The sequence below is a fragment of the Cylas formicarius genome, unplaced genomic scaffold, assembly GCF_029955315.1.
Source record: "Cylas formicarius isolate icCylForm1 unplaced genomic scaffold, icCylForm1.1 PGA_scaffold_5__7_contigs__length_24384050, whole genome shotgun sequence".
NCBI classification, from domain to species: Eukaryota; Metazoa; Arthropoda; class Insecta; order Coleoptera; family Brentidae; genus Cylas; species Cylas formicarius.
The window spans coordinates 19,291,689-19,318,567 of NW_026844341.1; the positions used below are offsets into that span (position 1 = coordinate 19,291,689).

A 26,879-nucleotide genomic window follows, 5' to 3' on the forward strand; every position below is an offset into this window, starting at 1 on the left:
AAGCTTCAAAAAAGGTCCGCCATCTTGTTATATCTCTAAAACGAGCACATATATCAAAAAATATCAAGAGAGCAAAATTGAAAATATTGAAGATATAATAGCTACAATTTTTTTAAAATAGTAAAGATTTGCAAATGTACCAAAAGATACCTTCTGCTTGACTACCAAATGCTCACTTTATATAAAGTTGATAATTATGAATAATGAATATGAATAAAAAAAACACTATTTTTTTGTCTCGTTCCCGTTCTTGACGGACTATAGTAGGGCACACATTTAAAAAAATAGTTTTGTTGAGCGGTAATAGTAAATAACCAAATACGTTATTTATTTGTTTGTTTGATTGGTGTTGAGTTTTTACTTGAGGTGCTGATTAGAAACATTGTTAGGACAAGCAAATATTTTATACTGGAGAAAGCTCATCTGAAACTAGCCAGAAATGGCAAAATTCCCGGATTTCCAGGTGTGTGAGTTTATTCAATCTATTCCCTAAAACTTGAGTTTATTCATTCGTAGGCTTCTTGCTACTTTAAGAGAGAATAGTAGGAAATCACATTATCAGCTACGTTGCACCTAGATGTAAGTAAAATTAATAATCCTTTTCAATATTTAAGTGAGTTGGGCCTACGATGTTGTCTTCGCGGTCTTAAGATTTAGGAAAACTGTGATAGTTGATTTTTTTGTTTCGGAATAATGGATGTATGTGTACTGTGCTGCTTAACGTCGATCGGAAAGGCAGATACAATTTAAATTAAACAGAAGGGCTTACAAACGTTGAATAAAGCAAGCGAGGATCGAAATGATGGAAAGTTGACTTTATGGGAGAAGAAAACTGAACTGACGGTTCAAGTAACATACAAAAGGGACTACACTAGGTTAATCCGACGGCGGAAAAAGGAAATTTAATCGAATCTGGGGATCAGTTTTTGATGGCTCTGTACGGAAGGCACAAACTAGCCAAAAATCCATGAAATGAATAAATTGAGATACTATAAATACAGAACAATAACAGCTCGACAAGCCTTCAGCACAAATTTTGCGTTATCAGTTTTACCAACGATAACCATCATTTAAGGGTATATCTTCAGAACTGGATGGGAAATCAAAAAAATGATTTGGAATGGGCCTGGACGAAAAAAAAATTGTTGTGCCCTGTGTTATGATATTTTGTTCATTCAAAGCGGCTCTGCAGCTGCAAGAAATCTAACATAATGTGCTCCAGACTCTGTGCCAACTGCAGGAATTGATTCGGGCGACCTTGATGAAAATTTTTTTTTGTACGGAAATCGGGGATTATTATTTTAGTTAAGTATTTTTTGAAGATTTTGTGACATGTCTAAAATCATTCTAATTTGTGTATTTCAATTTGTGTTTATTGAAGTCACAATAACTGTTACAAATTTTTACTATTTAAAAAAAAATGTAGCTATGATTTCTTCAATACGATTATAGGTAAATGGCTGGCTGTATTTTTGTATGCCCTTCAATTTTGTTCTCTTGTTATATTTCGATATATGCGACGGTTTTGCAGATATAATAAAATTTGTCCAAAGGTACAGATTTTCAAGATGGCGGACCTTTTTTGAGGCCTTTTGGTCAAAGGTACTCCGGGGACATTTAGTATGTTAAAAAGGAAGTATAGTAACACCTCTCCCAGTCAGTCCCAGCTTTATAAAAATTTGTTCCACCTAAATATTTAAACTGAGAATCCAATAAAATGGGTGGGTCTGTTGCTAGAGATAATTCGCGAGATGTCGAGGTCGCCAGATCCATATTTTTCTTTAGCACCGCGACGCCATGTTTTAATATCACGACTTTTAGTGCACCGGTCTATAACGACGACGTCGCGACGTCCCGGTTTGTGGTCCGGGGACTTTAATTTAAAGGACTCGTCCAACGCACGTTTACGACCCCACCCCGCTCCGCTGCTGAAAAAGGAGCCCATAAATACCGATATCTCCGAGTTTTATCGACCATGAAAACCTTAACGTTCGCCATATTACAATAAAATTACGGCTACACGCGGCCCTTAAGACGACGTTAATGCAAATCGATAACGTCATCTCTTCACGACCAATTAGTTGAGGTTCCGTTTTTCCCCTACACCACTTATGATGGTGGCAGTCCTCCCGAAATAAATCCGTCTTTAGTGGAACAAACGTATCGGTGAAAACGACTCCAATCAGCATGTTATTGACTCTCGATTTTGCCATATAACTTCCCCTAATGATACGACAATGAGCCGTCCCCGTATAAGCGGATCACACCCTTAGGATTACAAAATATGTTACCGGGTCCAGTCCGAGACCGTATATTTTACCTGCTACGTCTCGCTACGCCGTTATCCGTCTTCTCGTGTCTATTATCTGCCATTTTTGGGTGTAGTGATCCTTTTTTTTTTGTTTTTGAATGCTCGACAAACTTTCTGCGTTAGTAATGTATACGCTAGAATGACGTAAATGACTTTGAAGTTTGTTAAACGGAACGTTGAATTTTTCACAGCTACGAGATACTACGAACGACTCCATTTGTTATCAGTATATAAATGCAGTCACCTGTTTTCTTCAAAATATATATGAACGATACTTGGTTTCAAAAAAAGCGAATCAAATCCCGAAGGTATCAACGTATGGTTGCGAATTTAGACCCGATATGTTAGCGGCTACGTTTGGCTACGTTATCCTTCGTCGTGCTTCTTTTCTACCTGAATTTTGCTTCTAAACGTTAGCCAAATTCTCCACGGTAGCAAAGAATACACTAGAGTAACGTAGGTGACGTTGAGGAAGCAACATCAGCTACGAAAGTCTGCGTTTGACATCGCTCCATGAGACGTTTTCAAGCATTCAAAAGGGGTGTGGCTTGACAAAATGTTTTTCGCGAATTAATCAAATAAAAATGCAAATCTTGTATTTGCGCAGTATCGACAAAGCTGACCGTCACGGAGAGCGTCCCGTGACGACGAGTGGTGACAAATTAATTTTGGAGTATCCCTTTTAAAAAAGTTCCGTTGTTTACCGTCACTGTGTGTGGGGTGTGATTTTGTTTCGATACTAATCGAACATGCTTTACTTGGATCGCCTCTGTTAATTTTTTAAAACATTTTTGTGCTTGTTGTGCGCACGTAATCGAAAAATTTGTATTCGGACTGAGAAATTTATATTTTAATTGCAGTTTTGGTTAGTGTTATTTAGTATAATATTACAACTTAAAATTAAAAAATGAATTATGTGTTTATAGAATATTCTTGATATAGAATTTGAAAATTATGAAAATATGATAAATGGTATGTAGGTTAAAAGTCAAGCAGCTAAGATTACTTTTAATTATATTTCCCGACACAAAAAAGTTAACTAACAAATTGGTTTACCATGCGCTTTCTTTTTAATTTAAAAATAAAACACTAAATTGGTTTAGTGTTGGTTTATGTTTGTTTTTATGTACCTTTACCACCAAAGTGCAAAATAAAATGCTAAATTGGTTGGTTAGTTTTAGTGGATCCTGGTTTGTATTTATTTCAGTTCATTTTGGAAAGGAAAGGACATGACTTAATTCCTATCATAATGATTAAAAAATCAGGTAGGCGGCAAAATAGACCACATAACCAAACCAAAACAAATCAGCTAGCTAGCAAAAATTCTGTATTTGTAATAAACATTTTGGTTTGGTTTGGTTGGTTCCTCCACTTTATTTTATGCAAGATCATCAAAATTCAATTTAAAAACAAAAACTAGGCTTATGAAATTCCGTATTTGAAAATTATTTGGAAATATACATAGCGGTCCAAAAACATATAGATATGAAAGTTATATATTTTCTTATGGACATAATATAAAAATTGTTTACACCCTGTAGCATGTAACGAGCAGCTCATAATTACATTTACTGCGTAGCTGAGACGTTAGAGTTCACATAAAATTTTCCTTCAATATTACATAGAGTGGTGAAAAAAATTGTTCCAAATTTTGCCCACACATTTTATTAAATGACTTTTCAATGTTAAATTAAGCATCCCGTATTGTTCAATAAAATAAATTCAAAAGCTTTCAATAGAATTTTGTGTTTCATTTTTAATATAAAAAATTAGTCATAAGTAAGGTAAATAAAGTAAAGTAAGATGAGTTAAACATATGGAACTCTAATACGGTTTTCCAAAAAGGAGCCCCCAAATACGGAATTTTCAATTTAATTTTAATTTATTTAGTGAAAACTTTGGGGCAACTTTTTTCACCACTCTGTATAATATTAAACTAAAACTTTTATTTGGTAGTTAACCTTAACCTCTCAGGTAAGCAGTAAATTTAATTATGAACAGCTCCTTACATGTTACAGGAGGTAAACAATTTTTAAATTACGTTGTGTATGCTTCTTTTAAAAGTTCTGAAAAACAGTCATGTTTCGGTATAGGAAATGTAACATTTTTTTATTTGGTCTATAGTAATTAAAGATATAAAAATACGAACTAAAGATATAAAAGAAAAAAGGAAAAGAATATAACTCTGATATGTACCTTTTGCGGTCATCCTGTATATTTCAAAATAATTTTGAAATATGCCCTTCATGGCCCCACACAATACTGCGCGAAAAGTTTTTCCCCAACTCTTTCGTTTTTTGTACAAAAACCGCGAGGAAGAACAACTTTTGCAATAATGGAATGAATAAAGCAAAATGCAGTCTCAAAAAGAAAATAATTGAAGGCGAAAGAAGTGCAGCAACGCATTAAATAGATTTTTTACAAGTAATGCTGATAATTTAAGAAACGAGTTACCTAAAACCAACAACTATTAAAATTTTCCAAATCAAACCAAAGATCTTGTTTTGTTCAAATTATCACAAATGACCTTCAATCAAGGAAATAAAGGATATTTTAATATACCCCCTTCCTCATTTGATAAATGCCCTAATCAAGGAGGGAGTGCACCCAAATATTTTTAAAAAATAAAAAAAAATCACAGATAAATGTGGAGAAGTTACTGTTAACAGCTTCAGACCTATTTCTATGATACCTTGTACATCAAAAACCATTGAATTAAAAAAAAATAACAAAAATTTTGAGAATTTTATTATTTATTTTGGCCAGCAATACAGATTCAAGGAGGGTAGATCAACCAAGCTGGTCCAAGGAAAAGTAGAAGGTAACTTTACGAGGCAAGGTTCTGCGATATTACTAAAGGGATCGACCGTGTGGACTACTCAAATCTATTAAAACATTAAAATATTATAATTTTGACATCTTGAGCCGAAGCCTAGTTGGTTGCAGGGCTGAGTAACTAGGCCTACCTTCTTTCTCATATGTGTCAACGCCATCCTGAAGCCTTTTTTTATGGTTAGCTGAAGTTGTTTGCGGACTACTCTCTTAATACATAAGAGAAAATCTTACCGAAGCGCTTGCTGAAGCTAATTCTGAATTAACAAGAGCTAAGGACTGATTTACAAAAAAATTTCTTAACCCTTATCGAAGGGAATACAGTTCCTTTAATCTTCTCTCAAAGGCACATCAACTAAGTACATAATTGCCGATGTGCAAAATTCTTGGGAATTCATTTAGACCCTAAACTAAATTGGTGTCACCACACAGACCAAGTGGCTCAAAAAATCTCAAACATTTTTCTAATACGTATCCTAAAGGGCACTGTAGATGGTAACATATTATTGACAGCATATCATGGTCTAATTGGTTCCCATTTGCTTTATGGTCTAATTAACTGGGCTCCCGGTGCAGCAAGTCTTTGGCCTACAACGTGGGGCATAATTAATAGAGGACCTTAGATCTAAATTTTCGGAACTTAAAATTCTTACACTACCAAGCCCTTATAAAACGACCCACTATACGATCTGGAAATCCATAGGAGATACGAAAAAAAGTTTCTGGGACTCTCCCGAAGGTTTAAAATATTATAATTTTGTTGATACAGAGTGGTCCAAAAGTGTCCCCTCCGACACCAACTTTGTTATTTTAAATAGGCCGCCCTGTATATATCGACATTTTTGGAATGCTTGGTTAAAATAAGTGTCACTTTTTTAAGAAATTCCTATTTGAATTTTGTATAGTTAAGGCAGAAATTGAGGTTACATATAAAACTGTGTAGTGACGCTACTGATCCCGGCATTGCAACGAAAATTTAACCACAGACATTGGAGATGGTGCACTACTCAATCAATTTGGTAGATACAGGGTGTCTCAAATAGGTGATGCCGTTTTGGCGAATTTAGTTAACCAAATCTCAAGATTTTCAAATAGAACACCCTATATTTTTAATCAGATATCAATGCTAGGACAGAAACCAAAATAAAAAAAGGTACGATACTACTTCTTTTAAGGATTTTCTTTTCAGATGTATGAAATAAAACGTATTGCTAACAATAAGTTGTGACATTGGATAAAGACACGGTGTTGTCGAAACAATTGTCATGTCAAAATATATAATTTCGTGAAAATCTGAACTTCTAGTTTTTATTTATTTTGATAAATGGATTTTCATCAAGTAAAAGCCACCTCAGTTCAATTAGTGCATTATCTCCTTAGTCTGTGGTTAAATTTTCGTTGCAATACCTGTCTCAGTAGCGTCACAACACAATTTTATTTATAACCTTAATTTCTTTATTTTAACCAAGGATTTTACCAAAATTATAGGAATAGGGACAACCTCAGACCTGTTTTCTTCCGCTTTCATACGAGTACGCTAGGTTCAAATTACCACTGCATCCATTTTTTTAAATAAACGTAAACCCGAGATAAAACAACTCCCAATAAACAGGTTTAAAAACTTAGTCAAATATTTTTTAATAAAGCAATCATTTTATAGCTTGGAGGAATTTATCTTCTTTCAAGATATCAATTGTACCTCTTCTACTCTCTGCTTTCGATGATAAAATTCTGTGATAATCTTCGTTCAGCTTTAATGTATGTCCAGATGTCCACAGAGCGCTTTATGTCTTATGTATTATACTCTATGTTTTATGTATATATTATGTTGCAAAATTGTTATTCCATGTTATATTCCATTTCCCTGAATGATAAATGATAAATTTTCTCTGTTTGTAACATGCTAATAAATGAAATGAAAATAAAGTGAAATGAAAGTAAGTGTTTTATGAAAATGTTTCAATATTTCAAGTTTTCTTTTGTTTTTGTAGTTAAAAAGTTTATGAGAACGTAAGGCCTTGTTGTATGGAGGATTTTATAATCTTGGGTCATACTGTATTTATAATATTAATTTTAATATATCCTAATATATTTATTTGAATATATTTTTTATTGTCTACTACAACACAACGCCTCGTTTGCAAAGAGCGTCTCAAAATCATCTAGTGGCTTATTTATTTTATAGTCTAAAGAGTTTGGTAAATGTTGAAAGTTGAAATGTGAAAATGAATCCTACAATCCCCCCCGTCGTCCCGCGCGCGACCCTGATGTGTGCTGCGCCCCAGAAGTGGGGCCCCAATGCTTCTAGGGTGTGCTGCGCGCCCTAGCGTGGAAAACCGTGACGGAAACGCGTAAAATTTTTAAAACTGTTCAAACGCGAATCGGCTTTCACGCACTGACGGATGCATTTTTATTACGACGCGGCCGCCATTTTTTAACGTTTTACGGGGGATTTTTCGCGTTGTAAAAAATTATCTCCCGGCACGTATAAAATATCCCGTCAACCCCCGCCCCTATTCACTAATTAAATGTAATAATAATATAACTACAACGAAGTAATGTTCGGAGCGGATGCGTTTTTATTGCCCTATTTATGTCCGGCCACCCGCTCCCTCGTGTTAGGTTTTATTTTTCGTTTTCGACTGCGTAAAAACCCATTCAAATGTGGCTCCGGTTTCCGCGAGAACGTTCCTCGCGATTAGCTTTTAAATAACATCCCGATAAATAACAATTAGAAGGGCGAATTCATTTTCAAACTCATAAATCAGCGGGCAGAACGCGCTGGCTATAAATTAGTCAAAAACGAGTTCGAAAAGTGATTTATGGAAAAATTGAAAGGGCTCGTTTGGCAGAAAATTCGAGTGGGTATCATCGAGTACTTTTAAATCGATGTAAAACCATCGTTCCATCTGTATTCGTTCATTGTTCTCTGTTTAATTTTGTGCATATCTACCTTCAGGTCGAGAGATCAAATAAATAGAGAATTGGCGTGTTTAACTTTATTTCGATTCCGATGATATATTAAATAACAGCCTTTTGTGTATCTCGTAGCTGTGACTGTCAAAGCGAGGTTTTTCCGTTATTGCATTTTTCTGTCTCCTCTCTGTTAAAGGTTCCATGCCACTTATGCCTTTTTCTGTCTTTTGAATTATGCTATAAATGATAAAAAGAAACACATCAACATACCAAAGAGTAATAATCTTTTGCTGTAAAGGTGTGAAAAAATCAACAATTATTCATTGCTTGCGAGGAGAACCACTAAAAGTCGATATACGCAAGTGGTTGTCCAAGCATGTTGCTAACTGACAAAAGCATTGCTATCGTCGAAGACCTTCTGAAACAGGATAAGGGAATGACTATATAAGGGGTCTTTTTTTTCGATGTATTGAACTTTAAGTTACAATAAAATAATAGATAATCTTTTGGCATTACATTTTAAATATGATTTCTGGCATATGACCGCTACGGCTGGCGCGGATGCAGTCCAATCTGGACGTCCAATTTTCGATGACTTTTTCCAACATTTGTGGCTGTATATCGGCAAAAACAAGGCGAATGTTATCTTCCAAATGGTCAAACGTTTGTGGCTTATCCGCATAGACCAATGACTTTACATAGCCCCACAGAAAGTAGTCTAGCGGTGTTAAATCACAAGATCTTGGAGGCCAATTCACAGGTCCAAAACGTGAAATTAGGCGGTCACCAAACGTGTCTTTCAATAAATCGATTGTGGCACGACCTGTGTGACATGTTGCGTCGTCTTGTTGAAACCACATCTCCGGGACATCATGGTTATTCAATTCAGGAATGAAAGAGTTCGTACCGATCACCATTGACTGTAACGTTCTGGCCATCATCGTTTTTGAAGAAGTACGGACCAACGATTCTACCAGCTCATAAAGCGCACCAAACAGTCAATTTTTCTGGATGTAACGGTGTTTGGACATACACTTGAGGATTAGCTTCGCTCCAAATGCGGCAGTTTTGTTTGTTGACGTAGCCATTCAACCAGAAGGCGCTTCATCGCTAGACAAATTTCGCTTATGAAAATCGGGAACAACGGGAATGTCGTTTTGGGCCCATTCGACGAATCTACGCCTTATTTGATCGTTTGGCTTCAATTCTTGCACGAGTTGGATTTTGTAAGCACGTAAACCAAGATCCTTCCGCAAAATCTTCCATAAAGTGGATGGACACAGATCCAATTCCTGTGCTCGATGGCGCATGGACTCATTCGGGTCTTCCTCAATGCTACGCTCTATAGCAGCAATAGCTTCTTCTGTACGCACCGTACGGCGTCTCTGGGGATGCGAGTCATCGATAAGAGTAAACGTGGTACGAAAACGTTCCATGGTTAATCGAATTAACTGCTCGGATGGACGATTTTGTCGACGATAAAATGGACGTAGTGCGTGTTTTTCAAGCGTGAGTCTATTCATGATGAATTGCCAAACCGAACTGAGAATAAATCACTTGACAGCTGTTAAATCGGTCGCCATCTTGAACAGTAATGCCAACTTAAGGTTCTATACATCGAAAAAAAACACCCATAATAAGTTGGTCACCTCTTGCATGATCGTTTGGGCGTAAGCAAGGTGCTTCGGACCAGAATAGAAACTCAATAGGTTAGCCTGTTGTAATGATGAATTTAGTCTACGAATAATAACCACTGACGAAACGTGGAATCCTGACACCAAAAGTCAGTCCAACGAATTGACCAAACCACCAATTGACCACTTAAGGCACATGTTTTTATGATTATCTTGAGAAAAACGATGGATATTTTGAACCATTTGCTCACCCACCTTATTATCCGGATCTTGTACCTCGTGATTACGGGATGTTCAAAATTTTGAATTGAACCGCTCCAGGAGGCAAATGGCACCTGAGAGCGTTGGAAGGCATTTTCTACGCAAGATTTGGTTGTACAACCGTACCAAAAGTTTCACATTTACACTCAACTTTCGCGATGTTAAGATTTTCGAGACAACACGAAAGAAAATAAAAGAACAAAGAACATAACGACAAAAACAAGACAACCAGAGAAAGAACAAAACAAGTAGCTTTGGATGTGGTGAAAAATATAATGGTACTACGATTGGATTAAATACTATACAAGAAATAAAAATACCTTTAAATATGTGACCTATGTCACATGATATGGCAAAAAATGGTTAAGCTAATAAAACACTAGCATGGGTCAACTAACCCATAATATGGGGGAGATTTGGTCTAGATTTTATTAATAAGTCGATCCTTTTTCATCGAAATATTATTTATTACCTAAAGTTATATGAGTTTATTGCATGTACTCTCTATCACCACAGATGAAGCTGGCACATTCAAAGTAATCTGGATAACGCTTATTAAAGATGTTAATAATAAATCGATTTTAATTTGTTACCGACTAGGGACACCCTGTATTTTTAAAAGTATGCGTTTTTGATCCCTTTTTATTTCTTCACCTAAAATCATGGAATTATGGAATTGTCAGAAAAACAAACGACCATCGCAAGCTGTCAAAATGACGGCAACATCGTTTTTTTTTTTAATGGAATGCCCTATATATTATTAGCTTAAATCGTAGACCTTTTATTCCTGTTTTCAAAAACATACAATTTTTAACGAAATTTCATTTATCCGTTTTCGAGATATTTCAGTTTTAAAATAATTATCATTCGATTTTTCGACAATAGCCATATTGTTTAAAAAGCGTCAAGTCTGCCTTGATAGGTACCATATCATCTATGTTTGCAATTGTTCTAACAATGGTCCACTTTTGAGATCTAATCAAAACTAATGATCTGCAGCGTAAATGGGGTGTACTGAGGAAGAAAAACGCCAAATAATAAACTTATATTATTCAATCGGATATAATGTTGCAAGGGTTAAAACAGAATATCGACAAATATATCCTGGTAGAAGTGTTCCTAAATACAATTAAAAATATAATTAAACAATTTGGGGACCGTTGTAGTGTCACACGGAAGACCAGGACAAAAGAAAGAAATTTTGATGAAGACTTTCAAGGTAAATTATTATTCTACTATGACACTTGATATCATGACTCACATCATGAATTCTACTGTCTTAATTTTTATATTTCATATTTTTTAGAAAATCCTGAGTAGTTTATACCAAACGTTAATAAAATATCCGGAAAGTCCTATAGTAAAATTTAATGAATGAATAACTTCCTTCCATAATGGTGAACATAAAAGGCATAGAAGTTCACAAGGAGATGAAAATTTTCTAAACAACCACTTCGTTCACAACAGCAGTTGCGCCATCGTTTGTTTTTTGTGACATTTAAATATGATAATAGAGCAAAAGTCTTCATACTTTTATATTTACACATTTTTTTAAATCTTTCAAAAATAACCCTGTAGGTGGCTGACGAAATATAAGGAATAACCCTGTACTTATCATCTTCTGCCATGGAATTCGTTAACTTTGAGTCCTATCTGATAGATACAGATCGTGTTCCGATGACATAATGTATAACCGTGGGATATATATAATATTGCGAAATTACATTTTCCCTCAAACGTCGTCCTATCCGGCTGAACGTTAATAAACGAATCCGGTTACCATGAACGCAGTAAATCACCCCAGCCTAGCGAGTCGCATTAAAACGAGCGGCGTCGCGTCGTCGGTTTAAACTCTGCGAAATCCACCGGAATTTATAAAATTAGTAATATTTCCGATCCGTACGTCTTAGTATATTCAGTTAACTAAACCAATTAAATTTGAGTGCGCGGTGATAGGCGGCAACAATGGTTGGTCTCCCAAAAGCAATCGTGTTCAAACACAAACACTTCGGGTCTGCTATAGAAACGCCAACGCTCACTACGATGGAAAACGTAACAGACAATAGGACAGATTAGCTTTTAATCGAGGCATTTCGATTAAAGCAGAGCGCAATTCCCTATTCCTTATATATCCTTATACATCGCGGCTAAATTTTTGTAATAATATGTTCAGGCAGCAATCATACAAGTTCCAGTTTACGTAAAAAAGTATTGAAGGTAAGTAAATATTCCTAGTGATAAATAGTAGCGGGTATTTTTAATTTTATAATCTTGGACGGTACTTTAATTATAATATACCGTAATATATTTATTTGAATATATTTTTATTGTTCACTGGAACACAACACCTCGTTTGCAAAGACCTGCAAAAAATCCTTCAGTGGCTTAGTTATTTTATAGTTTAAAGAGTGTGGAGAATGTTGAAAGTTGAAATGTGAAAATGAATCTGTTCTTCGCAAAATAAAATTTTAATTAAATTATTTTGAAATTTTAATTAACTTTTCTCCGATCAGCGCGGCCCTGATGCTTATAGGATGTGTTGCGCCCCAGAAGTGGGGCCCCAATGCTTCTAGGGTGTGCTGCGCCCTCCGGCGGGGGGCCCGTTGCTTGTAGGGCCCGTGGTAGAAAGTTCATTACCTCAAAAACACACTTCTGCGATGACCCACCTTTTTTTTTCCTACCGAGGATTGAACCCGGGATCCATCCGTTGTTCTACGCCGACTTTAAAGCCAAGCTAACGGGCATATTATATCACATAGGTAACGACGGTTACATATGAAGAATAATGAAAAACAACATTACAGGTATACAGAAGCGAGAAATATATGTATGTATGAAATTTTCTATCTTTGTTTTCATTTTAACTTCTTTACATTCAAATTTAATTTCTACGACAAATAGTTAAAAGACATATTAGTCAGGTTAAATAAAGGCTTTATACAAATGAAATTATGACACACGGTAGAGGAACGTTCTAAAAATTAAACCAAATAAATAGAAAATATATAAAATACAATGCTTTAACAGCAATAATCATAATAAAAGGACCCGGTCTGGTAGTTATAATTATAAGTTTTCTAACAAAACTTGAAATATAAGGTATTTTCTCATAGATCATGTTATATTAGACAATTCATGACGACGTGGTGGATTCGCTGACCCGATTTTATAAAAAAAACGTTTACTTTGCAAAACGAGGTTCGCCGCAAAGTGCAGGCGACAATACGAACGTGCGTTTTCGAAATCCCCCCGTCCGGAAACGTTAGATATTCTCGAACGTGGGAAACTTTATCTCGTTTATTCGCCCACCTTGCAAAAAATAGAGGAGATTTATCTTTTCCGTACGAAAGATCCGCTGCCCTTGGCCGTGAAAATGGTCCGATGCATTTGCGTAACAAAGAACATGATTAACGTGTTTGCATTGCCACCGGAAACGGTCCTCACCTCACACCCCCCGCAAGTGCCCCATCGATCCACTTTAATATGGAAAATTTGTATTCGATACAATTTGAGATATCTACATGAAATTTTGTTCCGGAGCGTCCCAATTTTTTTTTAACAGTTTTCCATAACTCTAGTTCAAAATAAAAAAAGACATACGCGTTTTGGAGTTAGATGAGCTTTTATTAAGAAATATTGCTAAAGGAAAAGAAAGAAGGATATGTATTCTCTAGAAAAACGTTTAGTCCTATGCAAGGAATAAACTGCGGAGGGCATAGTGTGCACCGTAATTGTTTTAATTACTTATAATTTATTTTTTTTATAACATATAAAAAATAAAAATTCTGATTATTTGGTTTTTTTCTGTTGGGTTTGCTTGCGTTAATCGTTATTTTATTTTATTGTTCCCTTGTTACTTTCGAAAAATGCTTACGCTAATATAAAAATTTTATATCTCGGTGACGGTAGGTCCTACGGGACCGTTATTGGTACAGAAATGATCAGCGTCGAAAAAAAAAACTGTCTGCTTGGACGTCCTCCGTTCTCGTCTTTTGGTTTTTCCGGAATAACTTTGTAACCGCTTGGGTCATGAAATTAAAATTCACGTCCTTTTTAACGCTCCATGAGATACATCAGCCTATATGAATTGGCCTCATTCTGACGTCGGCACCCATCTTTTTTTCTCGATTTTCGATTGTTTTTGGACATTGCTATGAAACACGATAAGTGTCCGAAATTTGAAGCGATCGACTTCATATTTGGCACATATATGCTGAACCTATTGAGGTGGGGGGGGGGGGATTCTAGAAAAAATCGTGTGCGCAAGGGCCCACAAAAAAGTTTATTTTTCAAAAACCGTTTACGAGACCAAAAAAAATTTTTGAACCAGAAGATGCAAAAGATACATAAACTTTTATTCTTGACAACTTTTCAAAAATATACTGAGTGCACCGCAAATTCAAAAAAACTGAAAAAATGGTACTGATAAATTTTTATAACTGAAAGACTATGATTCAGAGGTCACTTTCTTGTACGTTGCGATATAGCCTGCATAGGCAGCTCAAACTTTTGTATTTAAGGTTTTCCGCTATTGTACGGGGTGTCCCCAATATTCCGTGCTAAATAAGAAATGTGTTAAGTGTCCCAAATTTGCAGATATCAACTTCAAATTCAGCAGAGAAGTAAAGGTCCGTGTCCACATTTTACCAAGTATTTTTTAAAAATTTTTGAATTTTTTTTTTTTTGCTAATTTTGGCTTCCAGAAAAATATGTTTTCCTTAATAACCATTCACCCGATCGGAAAAATTCTTTCACCATCAGACGCGGAAGATCCGGTGCAATAAAATTTATTTTAAGCATTTTTTCGATTATATGCAGGGTTTTTAAATTATAGGGAAAAATCTAAAAGGCCTAAAAAATTATTCAAATTTTTCCATCCACACACGTGGATGGAAACATCCATATTAAAATCGCTATATCAGGGGCTCAGTCAAGACGCGATGACGTCATTGATTATTACTGCACACTGCATCAAAAAAAACTTATTTTCTCGAAGGCCATTTACTATTTTGGAAAAATTCTTGAACCAAGAAACGTGAAAGATCCAGGGCTATAAGCTCCATTTGCGGAATTTTTTCATTTATGCACAGAGTGTTTCAATTATGGGTAAAAAAAAATTAAAAGACTCTCAAAATTGCCGTTTTCGTGGGTAGCCGTAAATGAAAAAATATAAAACATGAAATAATTTGGTTTAAACAATGTCGTAAACTGCATCGAGAGTTTCAGGTTTCGTAGCTTTTGCCGAATGTTCGGATTTTCTGAATATATCGGATATCTACCTTCGAAGAATATGTTATTTTTTTAAATTCATTATTTAACCACTTCGGATCTGTAGCTCGCCTTTGGTGACGCACGCAGAAGACGGGAATAGTTTTTTCAAATCAGACTTAATTAAACTCCGTGGTTCGAACAGCTTTCTTTTTAAACACAAAGATCGCCGTCATTTGCAAGTAGTTCAATAACGTTCGACGACAACTCTTTGGCTGCGTTTTCGTTTACGACAAGGCGATCATAACAAAAAGAAAACATTTTCCTTTTCTTCCGCTGGCGTTGTCAAGTGCAGTTCCGTTCGCGGTTTACAGACGGTTTTTATATTATATCAAAATGATCTCCGTAGCATTTTGCTAGCCAGTATAATTTATTCGCAACTTAGTCACGTTCGAGTTCGATTAGCAGCACCGTCCTCCGGGAAAAACAAAAAAACCGTTCGGTATGGGAGTGGCGAAGGACTCTTTCTCCCCGAATGCTGGCAAAATCATTACTACAGAGTGTCAAAGATTTCTTGGGGCTCTTTGTCTTCCATATTTTTCTAAAATAATCAGCTGGACCTCAATGAAGAAAGTTCCACGTTTATACGGGATGTTTCAAAAAACATGTCTTAGCAGTCGATTGAAGATCAAAAAACGGAAAAAAAGTTTATAAGATTATGTACGATGGTAATCTAAGGGGTGTATTACCGGATTTTTTTGATACCTCATCTACGAAATATGTTTTATAACGCGATTTGGATAAGTAGCTTCAAAGTAAAGATTATGCGGACTAAAGGACTCTTGCAATACCTCTTTTCTGCTTCCGATTGTTGGTACTTTTTTTAGCTAAAGTGCTATGATAACTAGCATTATCTTATAATATTACGCTGCCTGATGAGATATTATTTTCAAACACATCACTAGTTATATCTTGATGCTAGTATGAGAAGTCTTATATATTTTTGCCAAATTTATCGTATGTTGGACTATATCCAATCGGTTTTTAATTATAACTTAGAATAAAATAAGCACATCTTTTTTTGGACCCCACGAAAAAGCTAGTTCCAAAAAAATAACGCTAAAGAAAATGAAAATAACCACCATAAACTTCTTTTAACACCTCGTACTTTTGATCTACGTTTATATTTCTTTTTTTATGACGGATCTTAAAGTGGGTCATACTTTTGCTACAGTGTTCCTTGGGATGTTATAAAATATTACCTAATCATAAATTGTTGCAAATTACATATTTTCCAATGATGCTATATTTTAATGGAAAGAATGGAAACATTGAAAAAAAGCAAAAACGGTAAGAAATATTAAAGACTAAGAGAGACTTGGACATTTTGGTAATGTTTTAAGAGGCGCCAAGTATCTGCGACGAAACAACATTCTGGGAGGAGAAATTAATGGAAAAGAAGCCAATGAAGACGAAGACTTAACAATTCGAGAGACTAGTTTGGGATCAACTCCAATCAGCAGCACATAAAATCCCTATAGTGATATTATCTTCCTACCTTCGCTAGGGATAGAACTAGAAGAAGGAGAAAGCTAAAATGTTCGTCCCATTAACGTATAATATGTAAAAAATTAATAGTTGTCCGATTTGTAGGATACAATATATTTTTTAATCTTAAGCTCGATGGTGTCTACGGATAGCGGAAAAAACTGATCGTCCTCAACATGCTAAAATGACTTTTGCTTAGAATTATTTTCATTGCCCCTGCCTGTGTAATTTTTCATGAAACCAATTTCGGGACCACCTGTTACATTTCGCGCGTATGCAAAAATGTCGGAAAGTTTATTTTACGTGCCACTTTAATGGCAGACGCGTGGGGAATCGGGAGCAAAATAAAGGAGATCGTTAACTGAGGGTTATTTAAAACTCGTTAAAAATGAGACCCGTTGGAAAACGCGACATGTTCGAGCGTTTTCGATACGCCGGAAATACCGTTAGTTTTCCTTTCCGGGTTTAAATTCGGCGAGAGTTTTCCGATATTTTAGGTTTGTCAGTCGATTGATTTTGGCTTTGCGAACGGCATTTCCTGGAATGTTGACCAATATACACATTTTTATTTCCCATTTTAAATAAAGCTGTATCAAGATAAATTTGTATAGGATAGGTGAAGACGAGGATATCTTGATTGATTATCTATTAACACCGACATAATATTCATGAACGGTTTATGTCCAGTGTCCAGAAAAATCTGAGCAATCTCTAGCAAACCAAAAAAAAATATTATAAAAGAATTAAATATATGTTTAGTTGCTTATTTTGAAAAAAAGAATTGAAAATAAAACCGAACTTATTCCACAAGAAACAGTGTTTGTATTTAAAAAAATCTTGTTCGAACTAGATAATGATAAGACTTTAGGACTAGAATATAAGGAAGGAATAATAACAATAATAATAATAATATTTATTGTATAGGAATAGTCATTTACATAATAGATACAATATACTTACACATGTAGAAAACATTTACTCAGAAAAATTCGTCTATACTATAAACAAGGTTCTAAACTTTTGTCTTTTAACTGGAATCGCAGATTGTTAAAAATATGAACGTCTAAATAATCGGGTGATCTCGAAGTCGTTGACAGCCTACAGTAGGGAACATACGGCTTACCGCTCTGTCTTGTAGGCTTAGAACGTACTTCACCAACTAACTTAAAATACTATACATTGTTAAAGGCGTTTCAAAAATCAATAGACTCGCCAGGTGAGAATTTTGTACTGGGCAAATAAACCCCTACAAGATGTAAACTTGGAAATGTGCGCAATACTCCTTTATATAAGTTTTTGAGCCAAAAATACTTTATCGGCATTTACAGATGCTTCCCACAAATTGATCAAATAACGTAATCGTGGCTACACCATAGCATAAATTAAGCAACTATTGCCTAGTTAAAATCTCACGAAGATTTTTAGAGTTTAAATAAGAGTGTCACAGTATTCCAGTTTAAAGATTCATCCAAACTCAATCCTAGGAACCTCACAGCATCCTTACTTGCGATAGTGTCATTGCCCAGTAGTTTGGGTTTTACTTGCGTTGAAATATAGATTAATTTTTCCAAACCATGTCATTAATCTATCGAGTACCCCACAGCACTTCCATCAGAGGTCATCGTCATTCCCACACGACAACACCAAGGAAAGATCATCCGCATACATCACACACACTCACACCTATCACGTAAAATTTTCAAGATACAATTTACATATACAAATACTGTGATAGCAGATATTCGAAAGAAATTGAAATTTTCTCTGAAGTGCCGCAAGGTTCCATTTTGGGGCCGTTATCTTATTTACACTTCTGATATTTTAAAATCTTTCAATTCAAGCTAAACCCATCAAAATCGCATTTAATGATATTTGGAAATAAAAATAAAGTTAAGCTACTTAAACGAAATATTAATATAATGTTAGATAATATTAAACTTTCCGTTGTCGATTCAGCAAAAAATTTAGGGGTGATCATAGATTGTGATCTAAGATTTCGTGAATATTTAATAAATGTCTTTCAAAAGGCATATTTCTCACTAAAAATTTTATATAGTAACAGGCATATTTTAAATTTTAGACTAAGGAAACAATTATGTGACTCACTTGTTCTCTCACATTTTTACTATTGTGATGTAGTGTATGTTTTTTTATTGATAACGAGTGTAAGCAAAGGTTGCAGAATGCTTGTGTTCGTTTTGTTATGGGTCTTCGAAAATATGACCATATCGTCAACTTAATTGGCTTAAAATGGAACAAAGAAGAGGTCTTCATGTCCACATATTCGTTATGAAAATTATTCATAACCTCAATTCACCCACTTTGCTGAGAGAACGGGTTACTCCTAGGAGTACTATCCATTCTGTGAATGTAAGATACAGCTACGGACTAACGATGCCACATCATCAGAGTGCCGTGTTTCTTAGATCTTTCACATTCAACGCAATTCGTGTTTATAATTCTTTGTCACTGGAATTCAGTAACTTAAATTTATACTCATTTAAAAAAAGGTACGAAGATCATTTGTTACCAATACAGTTTTCCTAATAATGTGTTGCTAATTATGTTATTAGCAAGGGATTATATTGACTTATCAAATTTTTTATCTTCAATTGCATTTTCTGTAGTGTGTAGTAGAGTTATGTCGTTCTCTTGATTTTGCAGGTATTTTTCATATTTTATTTGTGGTTTATCCATTTTTTATTTTAATAAATATTGCGCCATTTATTAAATATATAAATAGTTCTTTAGCGGTTCAGTAAAGTAGCTATTTAAAGCTAGACGCTTTTGAGCTATCTGTTTACTTTGTTTTGAAAAATGTTAATATTGTATATTGTTTTTTTTTTGTTAGAATAAAGGCTATTTATTGTTATTATTATTATTATTTTTTTCTCATCGGAAGATGGAGTCCTCTCATGTCGGCTAGGTGAGTAGCAAAACATGAAATGCGCGCTATTGAAGTTGAGGTTGATTAAGAACTCTTCTAATTATGTTGCAAGTAGCTAGTACCACAGACTTCTGCATTTCAAAGTAGGCGCCTGGTTTTACGGTGAGTGTTGTCAGGTTGGTTCTGAGGGACTTTGGTATTTCTCCCATTGCACCGATCACTATAGGAACAATGTTAACCCTATCGACACGCCATGTCTGTTTTATGTCATCCGCTAACGGTACGTATTTTTCTCTTTTTTCAAGTTCTTTCTTCTGCAAGTCGTTAGGTGCGGGAATTGCAACGTCGACGAGGGTCACCCTCTTATTTGCCTTGTCATAAATAAGAATATCTGGCCTGTTATGCTGGACAGTGCGATCGGTCTGAACAGTTCTGTCCCAATATATCCTAAATCCCTCATTTTCAAGCACGGATTCTGGTGAGTATCGGTAGTGCGGACACTTCTCTTTTAGAAGTTTAAGGTTGAAGGCTATTTCCTGATGGACTATCTTGGCTACGTTGTCGTGTCTTGTGGTGTACTCCTTCGGGGCCAGTATCCGGCACCCACTGATGAGGTGCTCAACATTCTCATGGCCCTCTCCACATATGCGACAATTCGTTGTTGTTACTGTCGGATCCTTGATTATGTGTTTAAGATCAGGTCAGCACTGTCAAGCAAGTTTGGGTATCTGCCGTGTAGTTCCTTTCCCCCCTTTATTTTTATTATTATTATTATTATTATTGTTATTACACTTAAACTTAAGGGAGACAAATTCTTCTTCTAAAACCTACTGATTCAGTCTAGAGGCCATCTTGGTTATCTATAAAAATATGTTTTTCTACAAAATACATTAACCCTATTATCAAACTCAGTACTCTTTTTAATAAAAACGTTGGTATGCCATACTGTTCAAAAGACTTTGTTTTTCAATTTATTTTTTTAAAATATACAAGAGCTCATCCTCCATAAAACGCTGATCATTAACATCCCTAATAAAACTCAGACCAATACTTTTGTTATCTAACTGAATGGAACTAACAATATTTTTGGGAGCACCTATAAATAAGTTATTAAATACAGATGCCACAATATTCTCGATTTTATTACTCTGCTTATTCATTACATTAAAATTCTCGTTTCTGGGGAACTGTAAAGATTTCTTGGAGCACTTACAATAATTTAAGATGGTCTTTATTAGTGTTTATTAGATATTCTATTCCATATATATTCTTCTTCATTCCAGAGGCCCATAGCTCCGTAGCTGCTAAGGAAAGAAAAATGGTACCCGACTTTGATATTTTATTTATGACTTTTTAATATGAGATCAGAAATTCGTATTCAGGCATATTGCTTTTCTTTTCCGCGCGGATAGGTCGCTGACTCCGGAATTTTCAATTGTACGTGGGCAGCGGAAAAAAAAAATACTACGCAGCTTCACATAAAACATTTTATTTACATCAATATTTGTATGCTATTTACAATCCAGTCGCGTCGTATACATAAACAAAAAAAATATATATTTTTCTAATAGACATGGAAATTATATTAACTTAAGTGTTCAGTCTTTTACACTTGTGTAAGTATACAGGGTGTTTCATTATAAGATACTGATTCTGCTGAAAATGTTTCTTGCATTATTTTGGCTATGTTTCACTTTATCCCTCGTCCCTTGTTAACCGGTAAAGTTTAACGCCACCTAGGGCGAAATAAGGGCCCCTTTACTAAAGTTTAATGCGTAGGCGGTGAGAAGTTTCGAAAATAGCAAATATCGTGGGTTATGAATAAAAACAGTAAAGATTTGCTTTTCTTTAATTGTAATTGAACTCTCACTTTTTAAGTATTTTTAATTGCCTATTTAGTCTTATGCATCGACTACATCTAATTTCGTCATACCAAAGAAGTCAGTGGCTTGGACCTAAATTTTTGTAGCAGAGACATAGTTTCCTTTTCAATTTTTCGAAAATGCAAACCAAATTCTTTTCGAGTTTGTCGTAATGGTTTCTAACATTGTTTCTAAATTAAAATGAGTTCTGTCTGGAACCTCATTCATAATATTTCGTACAAGGCTGCCCACAAACAAGAACATATTGAAATCAAACGTCAGGAAAATTATGTTTTAACTTGTTAATCAAGTGACGTAAGCATGAAGACGTGCAAAAATTTTCTAAAATCTAAAACAGTTTCTTGTACTGAAGTGGCTTTTACTTGATGAAAATCCATTTAAAATAGTTAAATAAGAACAAACGTTCAAATTTTCATATAAATTTTAAAATATAATTTTAAATGACAACTGTTTATCAAATACGAATATCAAACGGTACCGATGTTTATAAATACAAAACAGGTAGTAATTAGTTATTGTGATGTATTACATTGTGATTTAACAAGGGGGATCCATTCAAATCCAGTTGGTTATTAAGTAATACATTCGAACATCTCATCTTATTAATCTCCATAGCTTCTAGTAAATTTAATTATCTACTTTTTGAAACAGTGTGTAAAATATCGAAATTTTCGTCAAAATTGTGTTTTTCTAAATTTTAATTATATACATTTAAATTTAGAAAAACACAATTTCGATATTTTACACGCTGTTTCAAAAAGTAGAAAATTAGATTTACTAGAAGCTATGGAGATGAGAGGTTCGAATGTATTACTTATTGACCAACGGGTTTTGAATGGATCCCCCTTGCTAAATCTCAACGTAATACCTCGAGTAATTACTACCTGTTTTGTATTTATAAACATCGGTACCCTTTGATATTCGCATTTGATAAATTCACGGTGTTGCCGAAATAGCTGTCATTTAAATATTTTTTATGTGAAAATCTGAACGTTTGTTCTTATTTAACTATGTTAAAACAATTCATTGAAAACGAGGAAAATCTCGTTCACACACATGCTATGTAACAAAAATATAGCGACAAAGTTTGACACCCTCTAGGATTGGCATCTTATTATGAAACACCCTGTAGTCAAAGTTTGAATAAATAAAATTTTCGTCCCTTACTATCTAACCAGTAATTGCGTCAACGTTCTCGTTTGTTTGTTTTTTCTTCAGTTAGCCTTTTTCCCTTCGTTTATCGTACAAAAATAGTCTTTTGAGTGCAGCGATATAACCGAGCGTATAGACTTCCCCACACAATTATCTAAAGTTAATTAATGCTCTTAAAGTACAGGTAGAAATCGTTTTAAACACCGCGCTATACGGGTGGTTTAAAAAAAATAGATTACAGGATTCGGTTTGTTGAAGGACTTCATTCTCCAGACGCGGCGAGGATTTACTCGGTAATCTCCCGCCACGTTAGGATATGACAAATGAGAGAGAGAGACGGGTAGGTTTTGAAAGCTTTTTCGCTAAACGTAAAGGCGTAGTGGATCATTAACAATTCATTATTTTAAACTTTGGGTATGTGTTATAATTGCTGCTAGAAAATCATTGCTTGTTTTGTGCAATTTTTCCGAATTTGGTCTGAAAATTCTGAATTTGACAGTTAATTTGAATTAATTAATTTTAAAATCGGTTTCTTTCATACGATAATCTGGATCGTGAAGTGTTGCTTCATTTTCCGAAATGATGGCTTTGCTTTCTTCTCAATTAAGGTTTGTATTATGAGAATATCGAATTTTGCAGGTAATTATTAAGATTACTAATGTTTTGTTAATTTTTTTTCATTTCTTGGTTTTTCTTCTTTTATAAAGCGTATCTGAGGTTTCCGTCATTTTGAATAATTTTGACAGACCTTTATCTTATGCAGGTTGGATGCTTTAGGCACAAATTCCGACAATTAATAGGAAACCATTTTTTGTGCAAAATTACGTCGTTTCCCTAGACACAAGATGTAAAATTTTTTTTATCACACTTTTATTATTGCTTCATATTTTTTTTACCAAGTTTGTTTTATTCTATCCTTGCCAACGACATCTGTAATGAGTTAAAAAAACAGTTACCGGTCAGTTCTTTTAAAAATAAAAATTATTTTTGAAGTTCACATTTTTTTTTACGAAATCAAAGTTAATTATTTAAGGTTCCGATAATTTTTGCGAAATATTGTAAAATATCATTAAAAGATTTTTTGCCTCACTCTCTTTTTGATTTGTCTTATTCTTTGAATGTTTTCCCATCAATTTTAAGAATTTGTCACCAACCATCGTGTTATTTAACGTTTTTTTTTATGTTTTTTTTTTAATTAAACAGACCATTTTACAGTACACCATCGTTAAAAATCTCGGTTAAAATTTTATTCCAAACGAGGACGCCACATCGCAAACTTAACGCCAAGTTTAACGCGTGGCCCTAACTTCGCCCTTAGACGTGGAAAATCGTCTTTTAATCACTCGCGATCCGGAAATTGTACTCGAAAGTTTGAGAATACGTTAATATCGACACCCGGAGTCGCCCAGGAAGCTTATTTTCGAATTAAGCGCCCCCTCTCCATCTCTCTTGATTCGTTCGAAGCCTTTAAATTCCACTAAATCCCCCGCGCTATTGTCTCAACTTTAATAAATATAACGAGCACTTTTCCTGACGTAAACTGAGGCGGAACAATGAAAACGAAAAAAATTTTTCGGTCCTTCGAGCCGGATTTCATCGGTAATGTGCTATCAAAGCGTCGCGATTACGTTTAATAAAACATTTTTGTCGGACGCACGCCACTGACCGCTAAGGCCGTGCCCATATATTTTTTATCCTTTCAGTTAACGCGGCCCTCCGAATAATAAAATTTATTTTACGCCTCTCTTTTTTCGGTTTACTTTGTATCCTTCAGGCCGTTACTCCTCATTCTCCGGATTTCGACCCGGAGGCGGCGGCCACGCAATTCGTCGCGATTACGTCACTTCCGATAAATATTGCCGCCCGCGTAGAAGAATTTCGATAAATATTTCGGTCCCGCCCCCGCACGGTCCCGGGACGACACTCCAGGGCGACCCCTGCGACCTTGATTCTACCCCTCCTCTCCCGAGCATCGGAGGGAAAAAGTAAAGATATCTGTTCCGGTTTCGCACTCGCCGCTCTTCCTCACTCGTAAAATTTCATCGCACTGATGGAAATGTGATTTTCGTGTCGCCGGCCCGAAGCGTTAGTAGATATGCGAGGGCGATTCTGCGACACCTGACCGATTGACGTTTCGAGTTTGCGACGCGACGCAACGTTGTGCCAATTATCGCAGACGCGACATAACGTAGAAAAGATTGTTGACAATGACTAGAACAATTTGGTCCAAGAATCCCTTACGAGGTACGATTAAAACTATCTTTACAGAGCGTGTCATTAACGATACGCCTACACCTAAATTGACCTAAATACCTCCGATTCGAAAGTTCAACTTTTTTGTAATTGTGATTATACATAATGTCACATAAGTTGACGTTAATCTAAAAAACTGGAAAACGTACCCTAGGCGGTAAATTTGGGATCTTAACTAAATTTTTTAGCTTCAAGTTCATGAAAAGGAAAATAGTCCTAGCAAGAAGTTATTCCATGCCACGCTGCGGTTAAATCCGGAGATAACCAACGCCCTCTTTGAACTAGTTAAACATGGTCATTTTAAAGACCCTGTACTTAACAAACTGTCTAAATTTTGGGATTGGATAATTGATGTATCTCCAGTATACGTACGTTAATGAAACGTCCTGTTTATACATTCACGTTATCTAATATTAATAGTCCGATACAGAGGATGATCCGTAACACACATTTTGGTAGACTTTGACATCGGTCACGTATCCGAGGGAGAAAGAGTCGAAAAAGGGTGCGTGTACAATAAACCCCTATACGAAATGGCTACGTAAACCTACTGAGCAATGAAAAATATACTTGGGCAAGTGACATTTATGGGCTATTATATACAGGAAAACGTATCCCCACTTGTTTTTACGATCTGATATCACCACAGAACAGCGGCGCTTACGGGGTGGATTTGTGTCGCGTAAAAAGACGACATTTGACTTGAGACCGGCCCGACATATAAAACGTTCTCGACGGACTAGAATAAGTCGGAGCGATCCCGTTTCCGTATTCGCATTTTCTGCAATTCTTTTCTATAAAAAGTCAGCCGTCGAAGCAATCTTTTTATGGCACACGCGTCTTCCATAGTCTCACTAAATAAATGAGAGAAAGCAGAGACGATGTTTTCGCGATACATTTGCTTTGCATCGCAAAACAAATCGCGATGTCTATTTACATAATCTCAAAGGGATGCCGGAGCGAAAAACTTGAAATCAACTTATCGGCCAATTACAAATTTTTTTTGGAACGATATGCCTTTTTTAGTTACACGAAAGTCCGTTCTCAGAAATTTTCCTTTTCGTAAAGCTTTTATGGCAACACATAGGCAACGATACCCGACACGCCCTACAAAGCGCCGGAATGTCTTTTATTCGGTTGATATGACGTGGCGGCAACAAACGAAAAGCTTTAAGGGCCGTCGAGCGAAATATTGAAGAATCGAAGCGCTGCGCGATCTATAAACCCCACGCGCCTAAATCAACAATGCCCCCTAATTTGAATCGAGTAATGAACGTCAAATTGCCTGGGCGTGTCTCCGCAATCTCTCACCCTCGCGAACACTATAGAAATCTTTGGGGTGGGTCCCGGAGCTGGCGCGGGCATTTTCCGGATCGTCCGCTACTTGACATTTCGATTTCACACGTCCGTTTGCAGCCTATGTCATTCGGGCATTAGGGTTTGGGTCGTGTACGTGCTCACTTCTTTGTTGGTCCTGTTGATGGGGTAATAGACGCACGGGCCTGCAACAAAAAAATACTATAAATTCGTGGACCCGAAGTTCGACGTCTCGGGGGATTTTTCAAGGTCGATTTAATCGTATATTTATTGGTCAGAGAGTCGTTTTTATACAACGTGGCTTATACGCACCGGGGCTAGGCGTTTTACCGCTTTTCCTGCTGTCACTGGTCCCGTTCATTCTGCCGCTGTGCCTGCTTCCGTTTCGACTGATGCTCGTGCCTTGGCGCTGAAGCCTGGAATTAAAAGATTTGCGCTTAGTTGGTTGGTCAGTTGGTACAATGAAACACAAAATATTCTTATACTTTTTATACATTATTTGACACTTTTTTACTTCTGGCTTCATATCAAGCTCATTAGAAATATTGACAAGATGTTAACAATATTTCAATTCGTAGTTGCACATCTTGGTTATATTAGCTCTCGGTGCTAATCTCACACTACAACACCCAGCGATCGCCATAACCGTTACCCCTAAGTGTTAAAGGCGTTTCGAA

General features: G+C 35.7%; 1 protein-coding gene across 2 annotated transcripts in view; it reads right to left on the bottom strand.

Annotated features, from left to right (window-relative positions):
- Window positions 1-21,070: 21,070 nt before the first annotated feature.
- LOC132702264 (FMRFamide receptor) overlaps window positions 21,071-26,879 on the bottom strand; it is a 110,349-nt gene continuing 104,540 nt past the window's right edge. For both annotated transcript variants that reach the window (XM_060670802.1, XM_060670801.1), the window contains 2 exons: window positions 26,515-26,618; window positions 21,071-26,387 (listed from right to left, as the gene is read on the bottom strand). In XM_060670802.1, the coding sequence (XP_060526785.1) occupies window positions 26,308-26,387; window positions 26,515-26,618 (184 nt within the window). In that variant the 3' untranslated portion in view covers window positions 21,071-26,307. The remainder of the gene's footprint in view (window positions 26,388-26,514; window positions 26,619-26,879) is intronic.